Below are 17,106 nucleotides of genomic sequence, written 5' to 3'. Positions count from 1 at the left end.
TCCTTGGGTAACCACGCCCACATGCCGTTTTCGCGCGAAAGTTCGGACTGTACCATTGTCATCTCGGGTGTTTGTTTCAGAGGCGAAAATACACGTAAACATGAAGAGAACAAATATTTTTGAAAACTACACATGTGAGAAGGCTTTTGTTGTAAACGCCTATCGATGAATTGTTAACAATGTGCGTTTCCGCCTTGTTAACAAATGTTTGTGAATACTGAACAAAAGTAAACCCCTTCGTTTACAATCACCGGAGTTGTCTCACGGTTAACTTTTAAACCCACCACTACTCATTGGTTTGTTTGCATATTTAAAGGAGATACTTTTCTTTTGGCCGGGTTTTAGCCGTGAAACAGATAAGAAATGACCCTAATGTCGAAGGTAAGCCAGGGGAGATTTTGTGTTATTATAGTTTTGTTTCCTGCAATGGCGTCTGTGTCGAAGAAAACCCACATTGAAAACAAGAACCGTCAATCATCAGCTAACTTTAAAGATGAATCGAAAATATTTGTCCAATCCAGGACAGTAACTCAGATGTCCTTTCAAAACAATCTGTGTTATAAGTTTGCCAATATAAGTTTGCAAATGTGTCTTCATGTCTTTGTCTGACATGGTTGACCATCTAGCTGAACAGTCATTACACGTGATGATTTTCACTGTAAGGGTTTTTATTGTGTTAAAGTTGTTATTAATAAGTGTGCTTGTCAAATCTGTGCCATCCTTTTGAAAAGTAAGTTACTCATATTTTAGATGTCAACAAGTGTGACCTTAGGTCTAAAAGACAGTTTCATACATAGATCCTAGAGCCAAAACAATAAGTCTTATAGTCTATAGATACAGGCCTGTAATGTTTTCACAAGCGACCAATCAAGAACACAATATTAAAACTCAATACTGGTATTGTCTATTGGCTTTCTAGATTTGCCTGTAAAACTTGAAACTGTTGTATTAGTTTAATAAATCTATAAACAATAATCTAATAACTTTTTGTGACAACTTTTGTTTTAAAACTTTTAAAAAAAGGATAAGAAGAGTAAAAGGTTAATTATAAGTTCTTTTACAACTTCTTTTATAATTGGGATTACATTTCCTACCCCGTTATGTTTGAAATGATGCACTGTTCGGTAGTTACTTGGGTTAAGTTTAAAATCTTAAAATCTCTTTTTGCTATAATAGCTGGTAACCATGGAGACATGCATTGACTGATTGATTTAATACAAAGATGCCAGCTGGAGTTTAGAATAAAGAATCAAGGTGATGTTGTTGTTAATGGGATTTCATTATGTGCATCATTGGAGTCTAATAAATGTGTTGAGTGTATTTTCTTTATTTCACATTGCACAGCTAATTTAAAAACAAACAAACATACTGTTAGCTCACTTACTTCACTGACTTGCAGTAATCTCTTGTTTTGGTTTATGCACCCTTCAGGTAGTTACACACTGTCAGGTGCACAAGATAAATGGAAAAGGACCCACTTAAAAAACAAAAACACAGCATGCTACTGATAACAATGAAGTTCCTCTATGTCTACCAACAGGCTCCATGTTTCAAGTCCAAGTTCATTACCGCGGAGTTAACTCGTCTGTTCAGCCAATCGGACAGTGAGGAGGAGTTTGAAGGTTTCAGTGAAGAAGAGGAGGAAGAGGCTACAGGTTCTCTTGACAAACGGTTAAAGATGAAGGTATGAGCTGATTTATATCTGGCTGCTCAAAGTGTTTGCAAGACTGCAGCCAAAGCACTGGATTTGAAGCTTGTTCTTTTGGTGTTTTCCAGAGGGTGGACTCAGAGGAAGACAGTGACATGGACACCGGCTTCTACTCTGATGGAGAGGACGCTCCTCCCCCTAAGAGGAGGAGTCTGTTAGTCGCCCTGAGGTGTGTTTGAACCTGTAAATAAGCAAAAAAAGTAACAGTTACTGTCCTTTTTTTTGTTCAATCTAAAAGACACATAAATAATCATCTGTTTCTCTGTGTGTTGTATCATTTAAACACACATTGTGATTTTAGAATAATTCCGCTTATTTTTTATTATTTTTTTCCAATTGTCCATAGATAAAAGGGGACCATACAGAGCACAATTGTGTTGATTGTTCTGTGATCAAATGAACATTTAATTCTAATATTGCTCCTTAGGTTTCCAGTCAAAAGACCATCCACCCTCAAACAGAAGCTGTCCGAGAAAAACCTAAAAAAGACGACGAAAGACCCTGCTCCTGCAAGAGCGAGACAGAAGGTGAAGGAGCAGCAGCAAGACGAGGAAGATGACAAAGAGGACGTCCTGTCTCAGAGCCTGAGGAAAAGAGACAAAAACATCCAGGAGAACAAAGCCATGGTGATGAACCCCTTCTGAACATGTCTTAAATTGTCTCCACGGTTTTAGAAACTTAATGATGACGCACATAAAATACCTGCCCAGCCTGACAGAGCTGCTGTTTGACACTTGTGCTCTGTTGTCTCACAGCTGGCCAAGCTGTTCTCTGATCTGAGCACCATGACTGACCTGACTCCACACACCAGCCCTCAAGTGAGTACACGCAGTCCTCATAACAATATGTGTATAAACAATAAATGAAAACGTACTTGGCATGAAATAACATTTTGTTTTTAGTATTACAGATCATCACCAGTTAATTTTATGAACTATTTGTTGGTACACTGTTTTACCCAGAGTAGAACAGTTGTGCAGAAAGAGTTTTTAACTAGAGAAACACAGTGACATCTGGTGGCTGATTCATTTACTCTTACAGCCCCAACTAATCATATCCTCTTACATTTAAGTATCTAAAATATGTTATGGCATCATTTTTTTACTCACTTTTTTGTCTATCTGCAAATATGTTGAGATTTAAAAACGTTCTAAACTGAACTAAGCCATTTTCGTGAAATAATGGTTCTCTTTATTTAGGCACCTAAACACATCATGAACTCAGTTTAACATTGGATGGCTGTGGCTCGGTTGGTAAAGTCAGTTCTCTCTCAACTGGAAATTTACTTGTCCGATGTGTCCTTGGACAAGATGCCCAAGTTTTTTCAGTGAGTGATATTTGTATTGTTCTGTTATTATAAAAAACTCTCTCTTTCTGTATATTCTCTACTCTGTAATTGTGCAGAAGAAGAAGCAGGCGCAAGAAAAAGCAACGGCAAGAAAACGCAAGTCGAAACCGGAGGTGGGGTCTGAGAGGCGGAACCCGTCCCGTAAGGCTCGTCCTCCTGAGAACTTTGCTGTGGAGGAAAAGAGCGAGCCGCTCTCTGTCAGAGTCCCAAGGACTGTCGACATCAGGAGACTGGTGGAGGTACGAAAACACTCGAATCATTCATTTATTCAAATGTCATCACTTGACGTAAAATCCGATATATCCATATAAGACGCACTTTAATAACTATTAAAAGCTGGCTGTGTCTATATACACTTGTGCTCAATATACCAGTATAAAATACTGACGCATGAACCAATATTACTGTGAGTGCTGAAGCCAAAATTATTATTATTTTAAATTCATCCCCCTTCATTGTTTATTGGAAGCTGATTTCACGCTTTACTGAAAGAGGGCAACACAGATCAATCTGCACATCTTTTCTTCCTCTTTGGTTTATAATCGTTTATTTACACAAAGCGGGGGTGTATTGTTCTGTAAATAAAACTTTTGATTTAAAGAGTGACCAGCGAAGTTGGGCAGAGAGCAAGCTGGCAGGTCTGTGCTTCTGTACTTTCACTGCAGGCTGAGAGCTCCTCTGCAGCACTGTAGCTAGTCGGAGTGCTAAAACAGCGACACAGAAAACCGTATGTTGTTGACGTTATTGAACACATACACAAACAAACAAGTGGTGGAATAAAGAGGAAATCTTAAAGCTCCTTTAAGAACAGATCTTCAAATGTAGTTTAAATTAATGAACAAACTGTAAAGAGATTTTATATATATATATATATATATATATATATATATATATATATATATATACTGTGTGTGTATATTTACTTGTTACCTGTTACATACGCGTCTGTGTAGGCAAAAAGAAGTAACTCAAACGTTTGATCTTTAACTCTTGGTTCAGTTTTCTGAAGTCTTTAAATCATCACCTCCCCCTGGAGTTCTGACCTTCTCCGTGCCGCTCTATCTCGGGGGAAGCCTCTCAAACTGCTCTGATGAAAGTGGAATTACTATGTCAGATGACATGCTCTTTGTGTGCTCTGTGTTTTAAATGCCTCTTCTGCGCTCTTTATCGGTCAGGTGGACGAGGAGCATACAGGAGGAAGACAGAAAAAGAGAAAGAGCTACATTTCCAGGAGGAGCAGATACGTGGTGAAGTCGGTGGACGAGATCACCAAAGAAGACCTCGATAACATCGCGTACCGTGCCAAAGACAAGATCTGGGACAAGGAGAACGTGAGTTACGGGATGTTTTGCGAAGCTGTGCTGTCCGGTGTTAGTGCTGTCTTCAGTGTGCGTCTCTTTCTTCCAGGGCACCTCTTGTCATCAGTGCAGACAGAAGACTGTAGACACAAAGACTGTGTGTCGCAGTGGAGTCTGTGTGGGGGGCAAAGGTCAGTTCTGTGGGCCTTGCCTGAAGAACCGCTACGGAGAGGAAGTACGCGATGTGCTGCTCGACCCGGTCAGTGCTCACGTTCACATTCTTCTGTTAGACACTTTGATTTGCTTACCTAGAGATTAATAACTGGCAGTCCAGGACTTGAGTCCAACTCTCTAGCTCTGATTTTCAGGACTTGTGCCTCGACTCTGACTGGAATTGTAACTTTGACTTCGAATAAAGCATTTACTGGATCTGGACTTGGAAGCTGTAGAGAGAGGGACACTGACTTATTCATTGCTAAAGACTATGTTATTATTTCTGTTAGTTATTTTGTGGCAGTGGAAGCCAACAAGACAAACCACAAAGTAAAGAGAAACTTCATTATTCATTATAGGAGAGAAGGCGGTCAGGCGTATAGCACAATGTGACGTATGCGAGCAGCATCACAGTGCGATGAGATCATTTTGTGAAAAGGTAACTGAATAGTGTCCTTTACATTTTCATGTTACTCACATTAGTCGACTTTGACAATGTGGAAAAGATATCAGTGGGAAATGTCGTCCAAAGCATCAAATCTGTTGCCACTTATTGATGAAGATCCTGCCAAAAGAAGAGCGAGGAGAATCAAAGATGGAAACAAACACTGTCATTGTGTGTGGCTTGTTATCACACCCTGCTGCCATATTCAAATATTCAAACAAAATCACAAGCTGATACAAGGTTCTTTCCCGACGGCAGAAAAGGAAGGTGAAAAAATACCTAAGATACTTAAAATTGTGTACACTTGTGTATCAAATGTATGAAGTAACATCCTTCAATTTGGACCTTCTTCTTTTTGCAGGATTGGTCGTGTCCCATCTGTCGAGGGGTGTGCAACTGCAGTCTGTGTCGTAAGAAGGAGGGTCGCTGTGCCACAGGAATCCTGGTGGGATTGGCACGTTACAACGGCCATGACAACGTCCATGAGTATCTTGAGAGGTACGACATAAAACATCCGTTTGGAAACAGCTGCTGCTTCTGGTGTTGTAGTCAACACCACATTAACCGAGACCAAGACGTCGCGGTCGTAACCCGTCTTGATTTAAACTCTTGAGTCTGCGTAGTCTGAAACTGACACGAGATCGTGTAAGATGTTTTAATATTTGAGACGAAACAAAATCCTTTACAAAAAATATATATATATATATATATATTATATATATGAGTACTACAACAATAGCTGCTTCATTGTGTAAATATAAACACCTCAAAACAAGTTTGGAAACATTATTTTGGTCAGTATTTCACCCCTTAAAAATACTTATTGGTTTTGTTTTTAATATTGTTGGAAAGTCCTTGTAAGGCTGGTTAAATGTGTGGATAACGCCCCAAAATCCCCTGCAATATTCTACTGTTGGTATACACTTCTGTTTTGAGTTGCGTGTAGAAGATCCATCCAAATCCACAACAGCGTAGCACTTCCTCCTCTTGCTGGTCACATTTTGCTGTGCGATGGTATCCCATTCTTCAACCAGGAGTTGTTGATTGCAGCTAAATTAAGAACTCCACCGACAGCAAATAGATCTCATGTCCTGTTTTTTTGTTTTTTTTTATCCATGGCAGGATTCAGAAGGAGGTGCAGTGAAGTTTGGCGACGAGAACCTGTCCACGCAGCTGGAACCCAGAGCAGACTCTTAAGCTGCACAGTACTGTAGAACTCAATATGATGCACATTGTTTTTAAAAAAAGGTTTCGATCAGCCTTTTATCTTTCACGTGAAACAAAAGCTAAAAAAAAAAAAAAAGAGCTTTTTTTAAAAAATTGTCACCTTAACATAAGGCACATACACTGTTAATACGTTTAATGTTTTCTGATGTAAGGCTGCATAAGATGCTAGCTTGTTTTTTTTATCGTTTTAAAGTCGGAATTCTAGATTTGTACATTTTCGTTGTCCTGTTTCTACCCTCTGTCTGTTCAGACAAATGTCAGCTTTGGTTATTTTCTGTGTTACGGATGCAAAAGGAACCTTTTTTTTTTTTTTTATAGCTACTGCCTTTCTTAAAGTGAGGAACTTTACCGTATTCTTGTCAGTTCACTGAATATTTGAATAAAAATGGCATTTATCTAAAGGATTTTTCATGTGGTACTTTATTTTTCTTTTTTTATCAGACTTGGATGCATATTTGAGCTGTGTCTGCAAGAGAAAACTTTATTTGTATGGTGCCTTTTCATACAACGATGCAGCCCAAAGTGCTTGACAGAACCAGATCAGATAAAGAATGCACAGGAAAACAATTAAAATGTCACTATAACAAAAATGTACAAAAAATACATCAAATCCACATATAAAAAAAGAGGACTAGACAACTATACGCGTTTTGTGCTGCTGTAGATTACAGGTGAGAAGGGTCATCCTCAGGTTAACTGACCAGTGCTTAAGTCAGCTGACCTCATGTAATGAGCAGGTACGAGTGCTGCGGGATGGAGGGTCACAAAAAGGTCAGCCGACACCTTGACTTTACTCTACTTCAGCAGGTATCGCTAACATGCAACAAGTGGCAGGCCCAGATTCAAATCCAGCCTGTGACTCCTTTCCCGTCTGTCACTCCCTCTTTCCCTGATTTCCAACCACATCCACTGTCCTATCTCTACAATAAAGGCACGGAAAGCCCCAAAATAATCCTTTAAAAAAAGTTTTATTGAACCAAGGGAGTCTCATCGACAACACAAAGCGATCAAAAGCTGCACACACCCTTTTTTCAAATCAGCCAATCTTTGGGGTCAGTGTCTGATCCAATGTATAATTAAACATCCAGAGAGATGAGCCGAGTGTAATCTTTCTCTGCTGACACTTTGATGGTTCATTATATTGAACTCCTTTACCTTCTGAACTCCACAAAAACACCCGAGGGTGCACAGAGAGGTTGTAGATTTAGGTGATTTTTGAAGTGCTTCAAAGGAGTGACATGTCAGAGGTGTGGGTAAGCTGCTGACTACGTGAAGCTTTCAATAAACAAGTGAACTGACTGTGAACTCTCCCAAGTCATCCTTTGATCATGGCATCATTTTGTAGACTCTCTGAAGCAGGCGGCTTATTGGCTAATTATCCTTTCACACAAATCAAAATAACTGTTAATGCACATTGTCTCGTAACTGTATGTAACGGGTCTGATCGGCGTAGCATCAGTTTGTGAGTCTATAATAACAGAAACGGTGAGAAGGACATTCAGTCTAGAGGAAGTCGATTCTTCATCATCACTGCAGTCACAACACAGCTGGGGGATTATTCAACACACGAGCTGAAGGGACAGGGACAGATGACGTCCTTCTCTCTCTCTCCTGTTCTCTCTGTCGGCAGCAAACACAAGTTTTGCATCCAACATGACTCATCACATTATCTAAGAAAATTGATGTTTTACCGCTTTGTTTTCGTAATAGCTCTCACTCACTGTGTTTCTTCTTGCTGTCACTTGACAGACGCTGCTGTCTCCTTTGATTGTATTACATGACTGCAGATATGTTGTGTTTGTAAAGCTTTGGTACTTTGTCATTACAATTGAACAGAAATTAAAAGATTGTACCGTTTTGAAACACATGGTAATCACAGTATCTTAGCATCAGTTTTGTTGTATGAGTCTTCAAAGAAAAATCAACAGAGAACAATTGAAATCATTTTTGGATCACTTTATTCTGTGTTATGCAGGCAAACTGTTTCTGCTCGATTTCATCTTTTTTTTCTTTTTATATTGACATAACACGTTTTTACAAACCAGTTTTAAAAATATCAACAAACTGGAGCCTTTGAGGCTAACCCGGCTAAAAACCCATTATCAAATTTCATGGAGACGGACAAACATCTTTTAGAAAAGATTTACAAATGAGATGTCACTACAAAATATCAAAGAAAGAAAAAAGTTGGTTTTCACATAAAATATTACCAAAACATCTAAATTTGTTTGGTATCAACCTTTTTCAACTTTAAATAGTAGCTTTTTTTGCTTTCTTCTTCTTTTATTTATTTTTCTTCAAAAACACATTATGGCGCAAGAGAAGAACTGAACAGCAACGGTCAGACGTAGATAAAGAAAAAATAGAAGCACAAAGAGTAAAGAAGAAAGAAGCAGCACTACGGCAAAAAACTGAAACATGCTGTACACAACCTCAGAATCAACGCACACAAATACAAGTCCAGCAAAAGGCAAATAGTACAAATCAAGGATAAATAATAAATTAGCAAAACACACTGGGTTCCTGTGTGTTAACATTGTAGGGCGGGGCGGGGGGCGCAATTAATAAACTTTGTCAAATAAACTTATTTTAAAATTGAAAAAGAATGTACACACTGAACTAACACAGAGCAACACCACCAGAAACATCTCATAATATCCACATCTAAATACCCAACCCACTCCCACCCTCTCCTCACCTGCTCTCTTTACCTCTGTGCTCCACTCATTTCCTCGTCCCACCTAACCCCTGACGATCCCTCTGTACGACAGCTTGTGTTAAGGCAATTGTGTACATTGGTGGCGTTGGAGGTCAACGAGGTTCCTTCAGTAGCACAGACGGCAAAAAGAAACATCAGTGAAGATGCTGTTGTTAAACCTACCAGGTACCATCTGACGTTAAAGGCTTATTAGAAAATGACAAAGTCACATGAGATACATTGACGCGTTGATGTTAAAGCCACCCTGTGGTATCTGCAAATGTTCTGGCTTTTAGTTCACACGACAGCACTGCTCTCAGATGTTCTCCCCCGGCTTGGCTTGTTTTATTAACAGAGAAAACTTCCCCTGACAATGTAAACATGGTTTCACTAAGATTGTCATTAAAGTATTGCTTTCACTACACAAACAAAGTTGTAGAAAGCTAGATTGTTTTTTCCTCTATAGAAACCCTTTTTTTTTTCTTCTAATGGGCACTGTGCCTCTATAGGAATGCATTATTTATAAATCTTTTCATATGTGCTTTTTTTCTACTCTTTTGTTTTTTTTCTAGAATTAACCCCTCTCTTTCCATTAACAGTTTATCCGTAGACTGGTCTCCAAAGGGTTCAACACCTGAATCTGATCTGAGGACATCACCTGAACCATAAATAAACCTCAAATTAGGTAGATCCTCTCCATGACGGCATGGGAATACAAATCACATTCACACAGGTCACACATACACCATCCCCAGACTGCCTCTCCTCCGTCGCTGCACTGCAACAGTTCCTGTTTAATGATTGACCCTCAGTTCTGTCTGACAGGTATGAATCAGGAACTCAACTTTGTGCATAGAGTTAGTTTCTGTTGCAATTAGGAAAATGTCTCTTGATGTTCAATCGTTTTTGATTCGGCAGGTCCTCCTGGCTTGTGCTACTCTACACACACTTTTATTCCTTTCCTTCTTCAGGAATGGATTTAAAATAGATTTATTTAATAAATGCCAAACTAATCTTTCATAAGATTAGACTGAGTTTGTCACTATATGTGTTAGTTCTTTTTCTTTTTAGAAAACAATGTTGCTATTTTACGGTTTCTCTTCATTGCATGATATTCTCTCTTTTGAGTCCCTTTCATGAGAGAAAAACATTTTTTAAATGAGGTCAAAAAAACAAAAAACAAACTAGATGTCATCCTCACAGTCCCTGCAAAGACCACCCCCCAAAAACAGGAAGTCAGCTTTTAACAAAGAGACAGGAGTCAATGGCCTATTCAAACTCCTCCTCTTCTTCCTCCTCTTCCTCCAGGTGATTAGAGGTGGTGGGTGTAGCGGGGTCAGAGTCACGTGAGAGTGTCGCCACAGCAACAATCTGAGGGATGGCCCCCAGGCCTACTGGCGCGTCTTCTTCCATGTCATCGGTGGTGATGATTGCCACGGCAGCCCCGCCCTTCTTATTCTGGTGGGTCTTGATGTGCTTCGAAAGGTGATCACTGCGCATGAAGCGCTTTGAGCATTCAGGACACTCGAACCGCTTTTCTCCTAAAGATAGAAGTGTAGAGAAAACTAAAAAGTTAAAACTAAATCTAAACAGCATCATTTGAAATTGAATTTATTAGTTTTTTTCTCACATAAAAAAAACAAGATGTCAAATTCAGTTCTCTCTACAAATCTATGCTACTACTGGTAATCTGCTGGTTAAGATCAAGTCCAGATTCACAGCACTCCTTTTGACCAATCAGGACATTTTTTTAACCATTTGACTAAATGGATTCATGGGATTTATGCATGTATAGATAACACTTACAGCTTTCCATCAAGGATGACGCTGGGTCAAACGTTGTAATATAAGTCTTCCATTAAAATTTAGATTTCTCTTAACTGTTTAACATTACAGCTATGTAATGTTACTAGCTTGTGAAGACAGGAAGAGTTAATTTAACGTTAAAGCCAGGGTTGGTAATTTCCTCCAGATACACTTTTTAAGATTTTGGGTGATATTGTCTTTAGGTCCTGACAGACATTAACAACTATGTGCCCTTAAAAAAAAGAAGAAGAATCCATCATCTGTAGCATTTCTAAGCACTTAAACACTTTGACTAATGTCTGCACTCAGTACATGTTTTATGAACCAATCACACCTCCCTGTCACTCTGCATGCCCACACGCAAAGCATAAGCTGAAATCCGCTTCTGAACCAATGGCACTAGTGCATGTAGGTGAGGGGCGTGGCTTTTGAGGGAGCACAGAGGGGAGGGGGTGGGTGAGGCTGGAGCACAGAGAGAGTGCTACTTTTAAAATCCTGCTTGTTTTCGAAAATGAACAACCCTGCCTTGAACAATAGCTCATATGGTACAAGGTAGCAACTGAGTGTTTGCTAATCCACAGTAATGTCAGCACACACTATTTCTGTGACATTTAACAGCATGTTGGGCTTAATTGCCAGTTGGTTATTTCAATTTAAAAAAAACAATTTCAACGGTCAGTTTGAAATAAAAGTTCTTTATGCTGACACAAATTGCTGAGGATATTTTTAAAATAAGATTAAGAATAATTGATAAGAACTGTAATCACAATTGCAGCAGAAGCCAAACCATACCGACATACGCAGGATGAGCCACATCCCCTGAATGTGTGTTTCCTACCTGTGTGTGTTCTCCGGTGTCTCTGCAGCTCGTCGCTCCTGGTGAACCTCTTGCCACAGAAGATCCAGTTACAGACAAATGGCCTCTCCCCAGTGTGCCAGCGCAGGTGAGCCCTCAGATGGGACGTCTTGCCGTAAACCTTCCCACATCCCTCCATGTGGCAGATGTGCTGCTTCTTCTTTGAAGGGTCCCCACTGTTTCTGCAACACAAAGGTGAGTTTACGAGAGTGTCTAAAAGGTTTTCTTTTAGTTTGGTTACAGTGATGTATTTTTTTAAATACAGGTTTGACCAATTGGAGTAATCCATCCGTTTTTTTAAATAAGTTTTAAGTTAAATATCACGAGAATTAGCCAAACTGTGATAAAATGGACAAGAAACATGTGACAGGTCTGACTATTTTTTAGTGTAAGTTTTTTAGGAATGAGTACAGTGTGATGTGATGATGATGCATGCTGCACTGGATTCTAACCATCTATCAAACCAGTTGTCTTCCTATGACATGATGTTCTTCAATTATTTTGGAAATATCACAAAATATAAACTTCAGTAAGCAAGACCATATTTGGGGGGAGAAAAACTCTTTTTGTAAGTTTAGGCTCTTAGAGAACTTCTTGCTATATGTAACTCGTATCTTTTAGCAGCTTTATGATTGTTTTTAATTATTTTTTTTGAAGACTTACGTTGAGCACTAATGTGTTTTTAATGCAAGAGTTTAGTAAAATCCAGTAATTGACCTGAAACACCTTTTTCTTTGACCACACTGTGTCATACCTTCCCTCTCCATCCCTGCAGTTTGGACAAGAGCAGGCAACACGACGTAGCCTCTTGCTGGGCGGTCCCTCTTGATCTGAAGAACTCTGAACAGAGCCAAGCTGGTCTGGACTCATTGATGAACCCGATGCCACGTTGCCGACAGTGACCGTCACAGGAGAAGACTGAACTTTAACCCCATCCTGACCCTGTGGTTGACCTGAGAGGTGAAGGTAATTGAGTTGCATGATTAAATTGGCCTCTAGTTACTAAATGAAGTAGATACTGGAAGGTTGGAACGTGACAATTAATGGACCTCAAATTATCTTAGTAACTTCTAAGGCTTCCTCCATCCACCACACTTGTGTTCATATTATCAAAATAAATCAGTTATTGATCAGTTTCTACACTTACACAATACCTCTTAGTGCACACTTACCCTGTAGACCAGTAATGGTGAGGGGGACACCTTGCACCTGAACTCCAGCTGTGCCCAGCCCGGCAATGCTGACCGTCTGAACCCCGGACCCTGGGTTGATTTGGGCTGCACTGAGCGTCAGTGGGGCTCCACTCAGGGAGACCAGTCCTCCACTCCCCATAGTTGTCCCGCCAGCCATAGGGGCAAGTGTCAGCTGCTGTGGCACAGCTGTCCCGAGGCCCCCCTGCAGGGAGACTCCACCTGGTAGCTGCAGTGTTTGCCATGTGATCTGCCCAGAGGGGGACAGGGTGGGGGTACGAATAAGGACCTGGGCTGGGTTCTGGAAGGCTTGAATGGGCTGCAGGGTTTGTCCCGGGGCCAGCTGGAGGGTCTGAATGTGCTGATGTTGCTGATGGCCCTGGACCTGACCGTGACTCTGAGGCTGCAGCTGGATCTGCTGCACCAGCTGGTGCCCCACCTGACCCACGATCACCTGCTGGATGGTTCCTGCAGAATCTGTCTGGTTCTGCAGTCCATTGGGTTGGTTCTGGCTCTGAGAGTCTGCTTCACTGCTCTGCACCTGGTTGTCAGCTGCTCCGCCCTCTGACGAAGCAGAAACAACGTGTGTCACATCAGACATGCTGTCACCTTCGGCTACAGCCAATGTTGAACCAGCTGATGAAGCAGGAGCTGTGCTAGCCATTGCTGTTGTCACTAGCTGGTTGCCATTGGCAACAGAGAATGTTCCATCTGCTGATTGGATGAGCTGCACAGCCCCGCCTCCTCCAACATTATTTATCACAGGGAGGGCCAGCGTCATGCCACCAAGGTTTATGGGTAAAGTGGTCATTACAGGCGTCTGGGAGCCCTGCAGAGTTTGCAGCTGCAGCGGGAAAGACTGTGCAGGGCGGATCTGCAGCGGGACCGTCTGATTAGCTGTACTTGTCAGGATGGCTTGTTGGTTGGCTTGCTGGAGGATGGCCTGGGGCTGGCTTGGACTCTGGGTCTGGATGAGCTGGACTTGCTCTGGTAGAGCCCCAATAGAGCTTGTTGGAGCTGTGCTGATATGGATCTGTTGTCCATCTGCAGTCTGCAAGTGAGGGATGACCTGATACTGGACCCCGCCCCCAGCATTGGGCAGGTTCTGAACCTGGATAATCTGGAACTGCTGCTGTTGTTGATTGGCTGCGACACTGTTAGTCCCACCCATTGGCTTCACCTGTCAACAGAAAAAGGTGCAATCATGTGGTTAGGAAGACAAACACAGACAGTAACAATGTGTTTTGCATAAACTTGTCGCTTCCTAACATCCTTCACCTTGCGCCCTCCAGGTGAGCTGTCATTGGCCACAGTGGGGGCCACAGTTACAGCTACAGGCTGATTGGTGTTCTCCTTGGCCATGGTAGGTGCTGTAGTGATGATCTGCCAGCCGTTCCCCGTGAACTGAGCAGGGACGAGTTCCAGCTGCTGGGGCACCAGGGCTTGGCCTCCAGCTGTGTCCAACACTATCTGACCCTGGAGCTGACCTGCCTGCAGCTGGATCTGACCAGCCTGGACCTGAATCTGTTGGGCCCCCGTCTGGGCCTGGGCCCCCTCAGCTCCCCCCTGCCCTCCGATCTTACTGCAGGTGGCCGCTAGCAGAGCCAATGGAGAGGGCTGTGAGGAATCCTGGAGGAGACACGGCAGAAGAAGACGGGGCGAAGAGAGGGGAGGAGAGAGACATGAGTGACAAGAGGAGGAAAAGCCAGTCGAGTTAAGAGAGACAGCTTGTTTAGGTAAGAAAAGAAAAATGTATAACTAGTAAGTAACAAAAAGCCAGAAAAAAAGGAGATGGGCAGATATTACAAAGCACTATTCTAATTATTTGAAACAAAGAACAGATATAGTAAAAGAGCAAGGGGTGGAGAGAAACATGGTGCAGCAAAAAAAAAAAGGAACACAAAAAGCTGAGAGAAAGAGAGAGAGCTGTCAGTGGAAGTGGGCGGTATTACAGGAAGCGAGTGGGTGGGTGTGTGAGAACCACATTTCTCTTTTCTCAGAACACTGTAAGAAAATGCCGCCTTCTCTTGCTCTCCTCCCTTTCAAAGGAACTAGGTCGCAAGCAAATTTTTTATGCTATAAACCTCTAAACCTTGTGTGGAAACAGCATAGATGCTACTACAATGGTAGAGAATTTGAAAGCAACAATGCTTGTCATACACGTTTAATAACAAAATATGTGTTATGGAGTAACTGCATGGCCTAAACTAATCTCCAAAATATATAACATATAAAAGGAAGCTTATTATGGCTTTCTCCAGTTTGGGGGGCCATACTACAGGTTTTTAAAATAAATCCAAAAGGAAGAATTCAATCCATTTTGACCCTAATTCAAACAGATAATACTACAGTACAGTGGGTGAAGTGTGACAGCCATGAAAAGCCTATTCAAGAAGCTCTGGGCTTGGAATCAGCAGGGCTGCACAGAAGCAGGAAGTGAAATTCACCAGAGAAACGCCCCCAGAGGTGTCAGGCTGACTGGAAGGGGGATACTTTTTTTTTAAGGTTTCCAAGCAAAGTAAAAACAACAAATGATATTAAACTTGAATTATTTTACCTGCGATCCAGAACTTTTCCCCTTTTTAGACGCTTTCCCACCTTCAGTTACAGATGATTCCTTCTTCGAGTCTGTGAACAGAGGGTCAAATGTAAGAATATTTCCAGTTATATCATCATCACATGAACATTTTCTGAATAGTGTAAAGTGTGTGTGTGGGGGAGGAGGAGTCAAGGACAAGGCACAACCATGGAGACACTTAGTTGCCTGAATAAAATCCCATCAGAATGTAGATATAGCTTAACAAAGGTGATCAATGAAGGCATTAGAAACCAGTAACCTTATCATAAATATCAAAGGGGGTTGGAGCCTCCTATCTGTCAGACAGAGAGAGAGAGGGGGGTGGAGACGGAGAGGGGGAGGGTACCTACCACTCATAACGTATTAATATGCCGAGAGGGAGAGGGTGTAGTTCACGGTAGAAGGCCGGCCAGGCACAGAGGCGGAGGACGGCCTATATGTTCGGCGCTGGGCCGTGGCGGATCTGCCCGTTTGACGAAACCACCCACCGGCCAGGAAGGGCGGTGCCAAACGCAGGCACAATCAAGCAGCCCTAAATAACAGAGATAACGGACAAACCTGCGACCCGTCCCCAGCCCGTGGCTCCCTCGCAGCCCTGCCGTGCGTCTCTTTCACCGGATAACCAGTCCATAAACTAGAAAATTAACGCCTGTCAAAATTATATCCACAGTGAAGTTGGCAGTGTGTGACGGTAGAGGCCCACCCACTTCCATTTAAGCATCAGGACAACACCCTCTACACTGCTCCTGCCTGTCGCCGCCGTTTCTTTGCAGCACGACGCGGGGACGCCTCGTCGCCGTCCGTCGTGCACCGAAAACAAACTGTCACCACCGCTCGTATTTTACGCGTATTCGCTTTTTTCGTGCACAAATGTTTTTTTTTTAAAGAGGAGATATGGTGAGATAGATGTGGCTTTGTGGGCGGATGCGCTCCTCCCACTTATTCAGATTGGACGACGAGGCTCGGCGTGCGAGGGTCGAGATGGGAGTTGTATTTTGGATAGGCCCTGCCTTCTCGAACTGGATTGGGCGGCCGGGACTACAACTCCCATGATGCTCAGGGGCGTCAGGCGGTGGAGGAAGCCGGAGCAATGGTTTGAGGCGGCGCTGTGTGGTAGTCATGTTGGTGTGAGAGTGAAGACAGAAGGGCGGTGACTTTAGTGTTGAGGGGGGGTTGGGCGAACTGGAAAAGGAGGCGTGTGTGTGTGGTTCACTTTCTGTGTAGTGTTGTGTCAGGGTGAAAGTCCTATTGGGGAGAAAAGGTGAACAAGAGAACGCAGTAAAATTACAGTCATTTAATTTAAAAGAGAATTAAAAAAAAAGACATTGTGGGTCAATTATTTAATGAGTCAGCAAAATGAAAAGTAAACTACAATAGGCCTTCTATAACTTAAACAGGAAAATAATAAAACAACGCTGGAACCTTTCAAGTTTGAATGTCTGTTTTATATCTGCGTCTTCAGGATGAGGCTGTGAGTAATACAGCCTTTTAATCTGTAGTAATATTCTTGAAATGTCAGAATTATCTATCTTCTACTTTAACTCATATTTTGGAATAAATAACTTTGCAGTTTAATAAATTACAAGAGAGCATACAGGTTTCGTTGAGGTGTCATTTTTTTCAGCATTAATGTCACAGAGAAGTTTGTGATAGGCCTGTCAGTCTGAAACAGAAGTCATGTCTCTCACCAACAAACCAAAACCACATTCAATCTCTCAAAGGACAGTTATATGCTAAAT

The 17,106-nt window shown here is 41.9% G+C and overlaps 3 protein-coding genes across 5 annotated transcripts in view; 2 read left to right on the top strand and 1 right to left on the bottom strand.

Moving 5' to 3' along the window:
- The first annotated feature begins 43 nt into the window (after positions 1-43).
- Positions 44-6,643, top strand: cdca7b (cell division cycle associated 7b). 2 transcript variants are annotated; one of them, XM_079368148.1, is made up of 10 exons: positions 44-134; positions 1,541-1,684; positions 1,777-1,877; positions 2,136-2,334; positions 2,464-2,526; positions 3,113-3,295; positions 4,232-4,387; positions 4,464-4,613; positions 5,374-5,510; positions 6,135-6,643. In XM_079368148.1, the coding sequence occupies exons 2-10, from the start codon at positions 1,679-1,681 to the stop codon at positions 6,154-6,156; spliced, it is 1,017 nt and encodes a 338-aa protein (XP_079224274.1). In that variant the 5' UTR covers positions 44-134; positions 1,541-1,678; the 3' UTR covers positions 6,157-6,643. The 2 variants fall into 2 exon arrangements, with proteins under 2 accessions (XP_079224274.1, XP_079224273.1); XM_079368147.1 differs by lacking the exon at positions 44-134 and adding an exon at positions 141-381.
- A 1,537-nt stretch (positions 6,644-8,180) lies between these two features.
- On the bottom strand, positions 8,181-16,440 carry sp4 (sp4 transcription factor). 2 transcript variants are annotated; one of them, XM_079367818.1, is made up of 7 exons: positions 15,718-16,440; positions 15,347-15,417; positions 14,068-14,418; positions 12,772-13,969; positions 12,354-12,552; positions 11,582-11,775; positions 8,181-10,478 (listed from the first exon to the last, which is right to left on the bottom strand). In XM_079367818.1, the coding sequence occupies exons 1-7, from the start codon at positions 15,722-15,724 to the stop codon at positions 10,207-10,209; spliced, it is 2,292 nt and encodes a 763-aa protein (XP_079223944.1). In that variant the 5' UTR covers positions 15,725-16,440; the 3' UTR covers positions 8,181-10,206. The 2 variants fall into 2 exon arrangements, with proteins under 2 accessions (XP_079223944.1, XP_079223943.1); XM_079367817.1 differs by having other exon boundaries at positions 11,582-11,781; positions 15,718-16,435.
- sp8a (sp8 transcription factor a) overlaps positions 14,445-17,106 on the top strand; it is a 22,488-nt gene continuing 19,826 nt past the window's right edge. The window contains exon 1 of the mRNA XM_079367820.1: positions 14,445-14,525. The gene's annotated coding sequence lies outside the window, so the exon portion shown is untranslated. The remainder of the gene's footprint in view (positions 14,526-17,106) is intronic.

The sequence above is a fragment of the Symphodus melops genome (assembly GCF_947650265.1).
Source record: "Symphodus melops genome assembly, chromosome: 18".
Lineage (NCBI taxonomy): Eukaryota > Metazoa > Chordata > Actinopteri > Labriformes > Labridae > Symphodus > Symphodus melops.
Note: the sequence above shows the minus strand (reverse complement) of the source record. Positions and strands in the feature narration are given on the sequence as shown.

Bases quoted from the DNA above. Each gene is read 5' to 3' on its own strand.
- cdca7b (XM_079368147.1), top strand. The intron at 1,878-2,135 runs GTGTGTTTGAAC...ATTGCTCCTTAG, and splicing joins AGTCTGTTAGTCGCCCTGAG to GTTTCCAGTCAAAAGACCAT. The intron at 2,527-3,112 runs GTGAGTACACGC...GTAATTGTGCAG, and splicing joins CTCCACACACCAGCCCTCAA to AAGAAGAAGCAGGCGCAAGA.
- sp4 (XM_079367817.1), bottom strand. The intron at 12,553-12,771 runs GTAAGTGTGCAC...TTCACCTCTCAG, and splicing joins CACCATTACTGGTCTACAGG to GTCAACCACAGGGTCAGGAT. The intron at 10,479-11,581 runs GTAGGAAACACA...TTCTATCTTTAG, and splicing joins ACACCGGAGAACACACACAG to GAGAAAAGCGGTTCGAGTGT.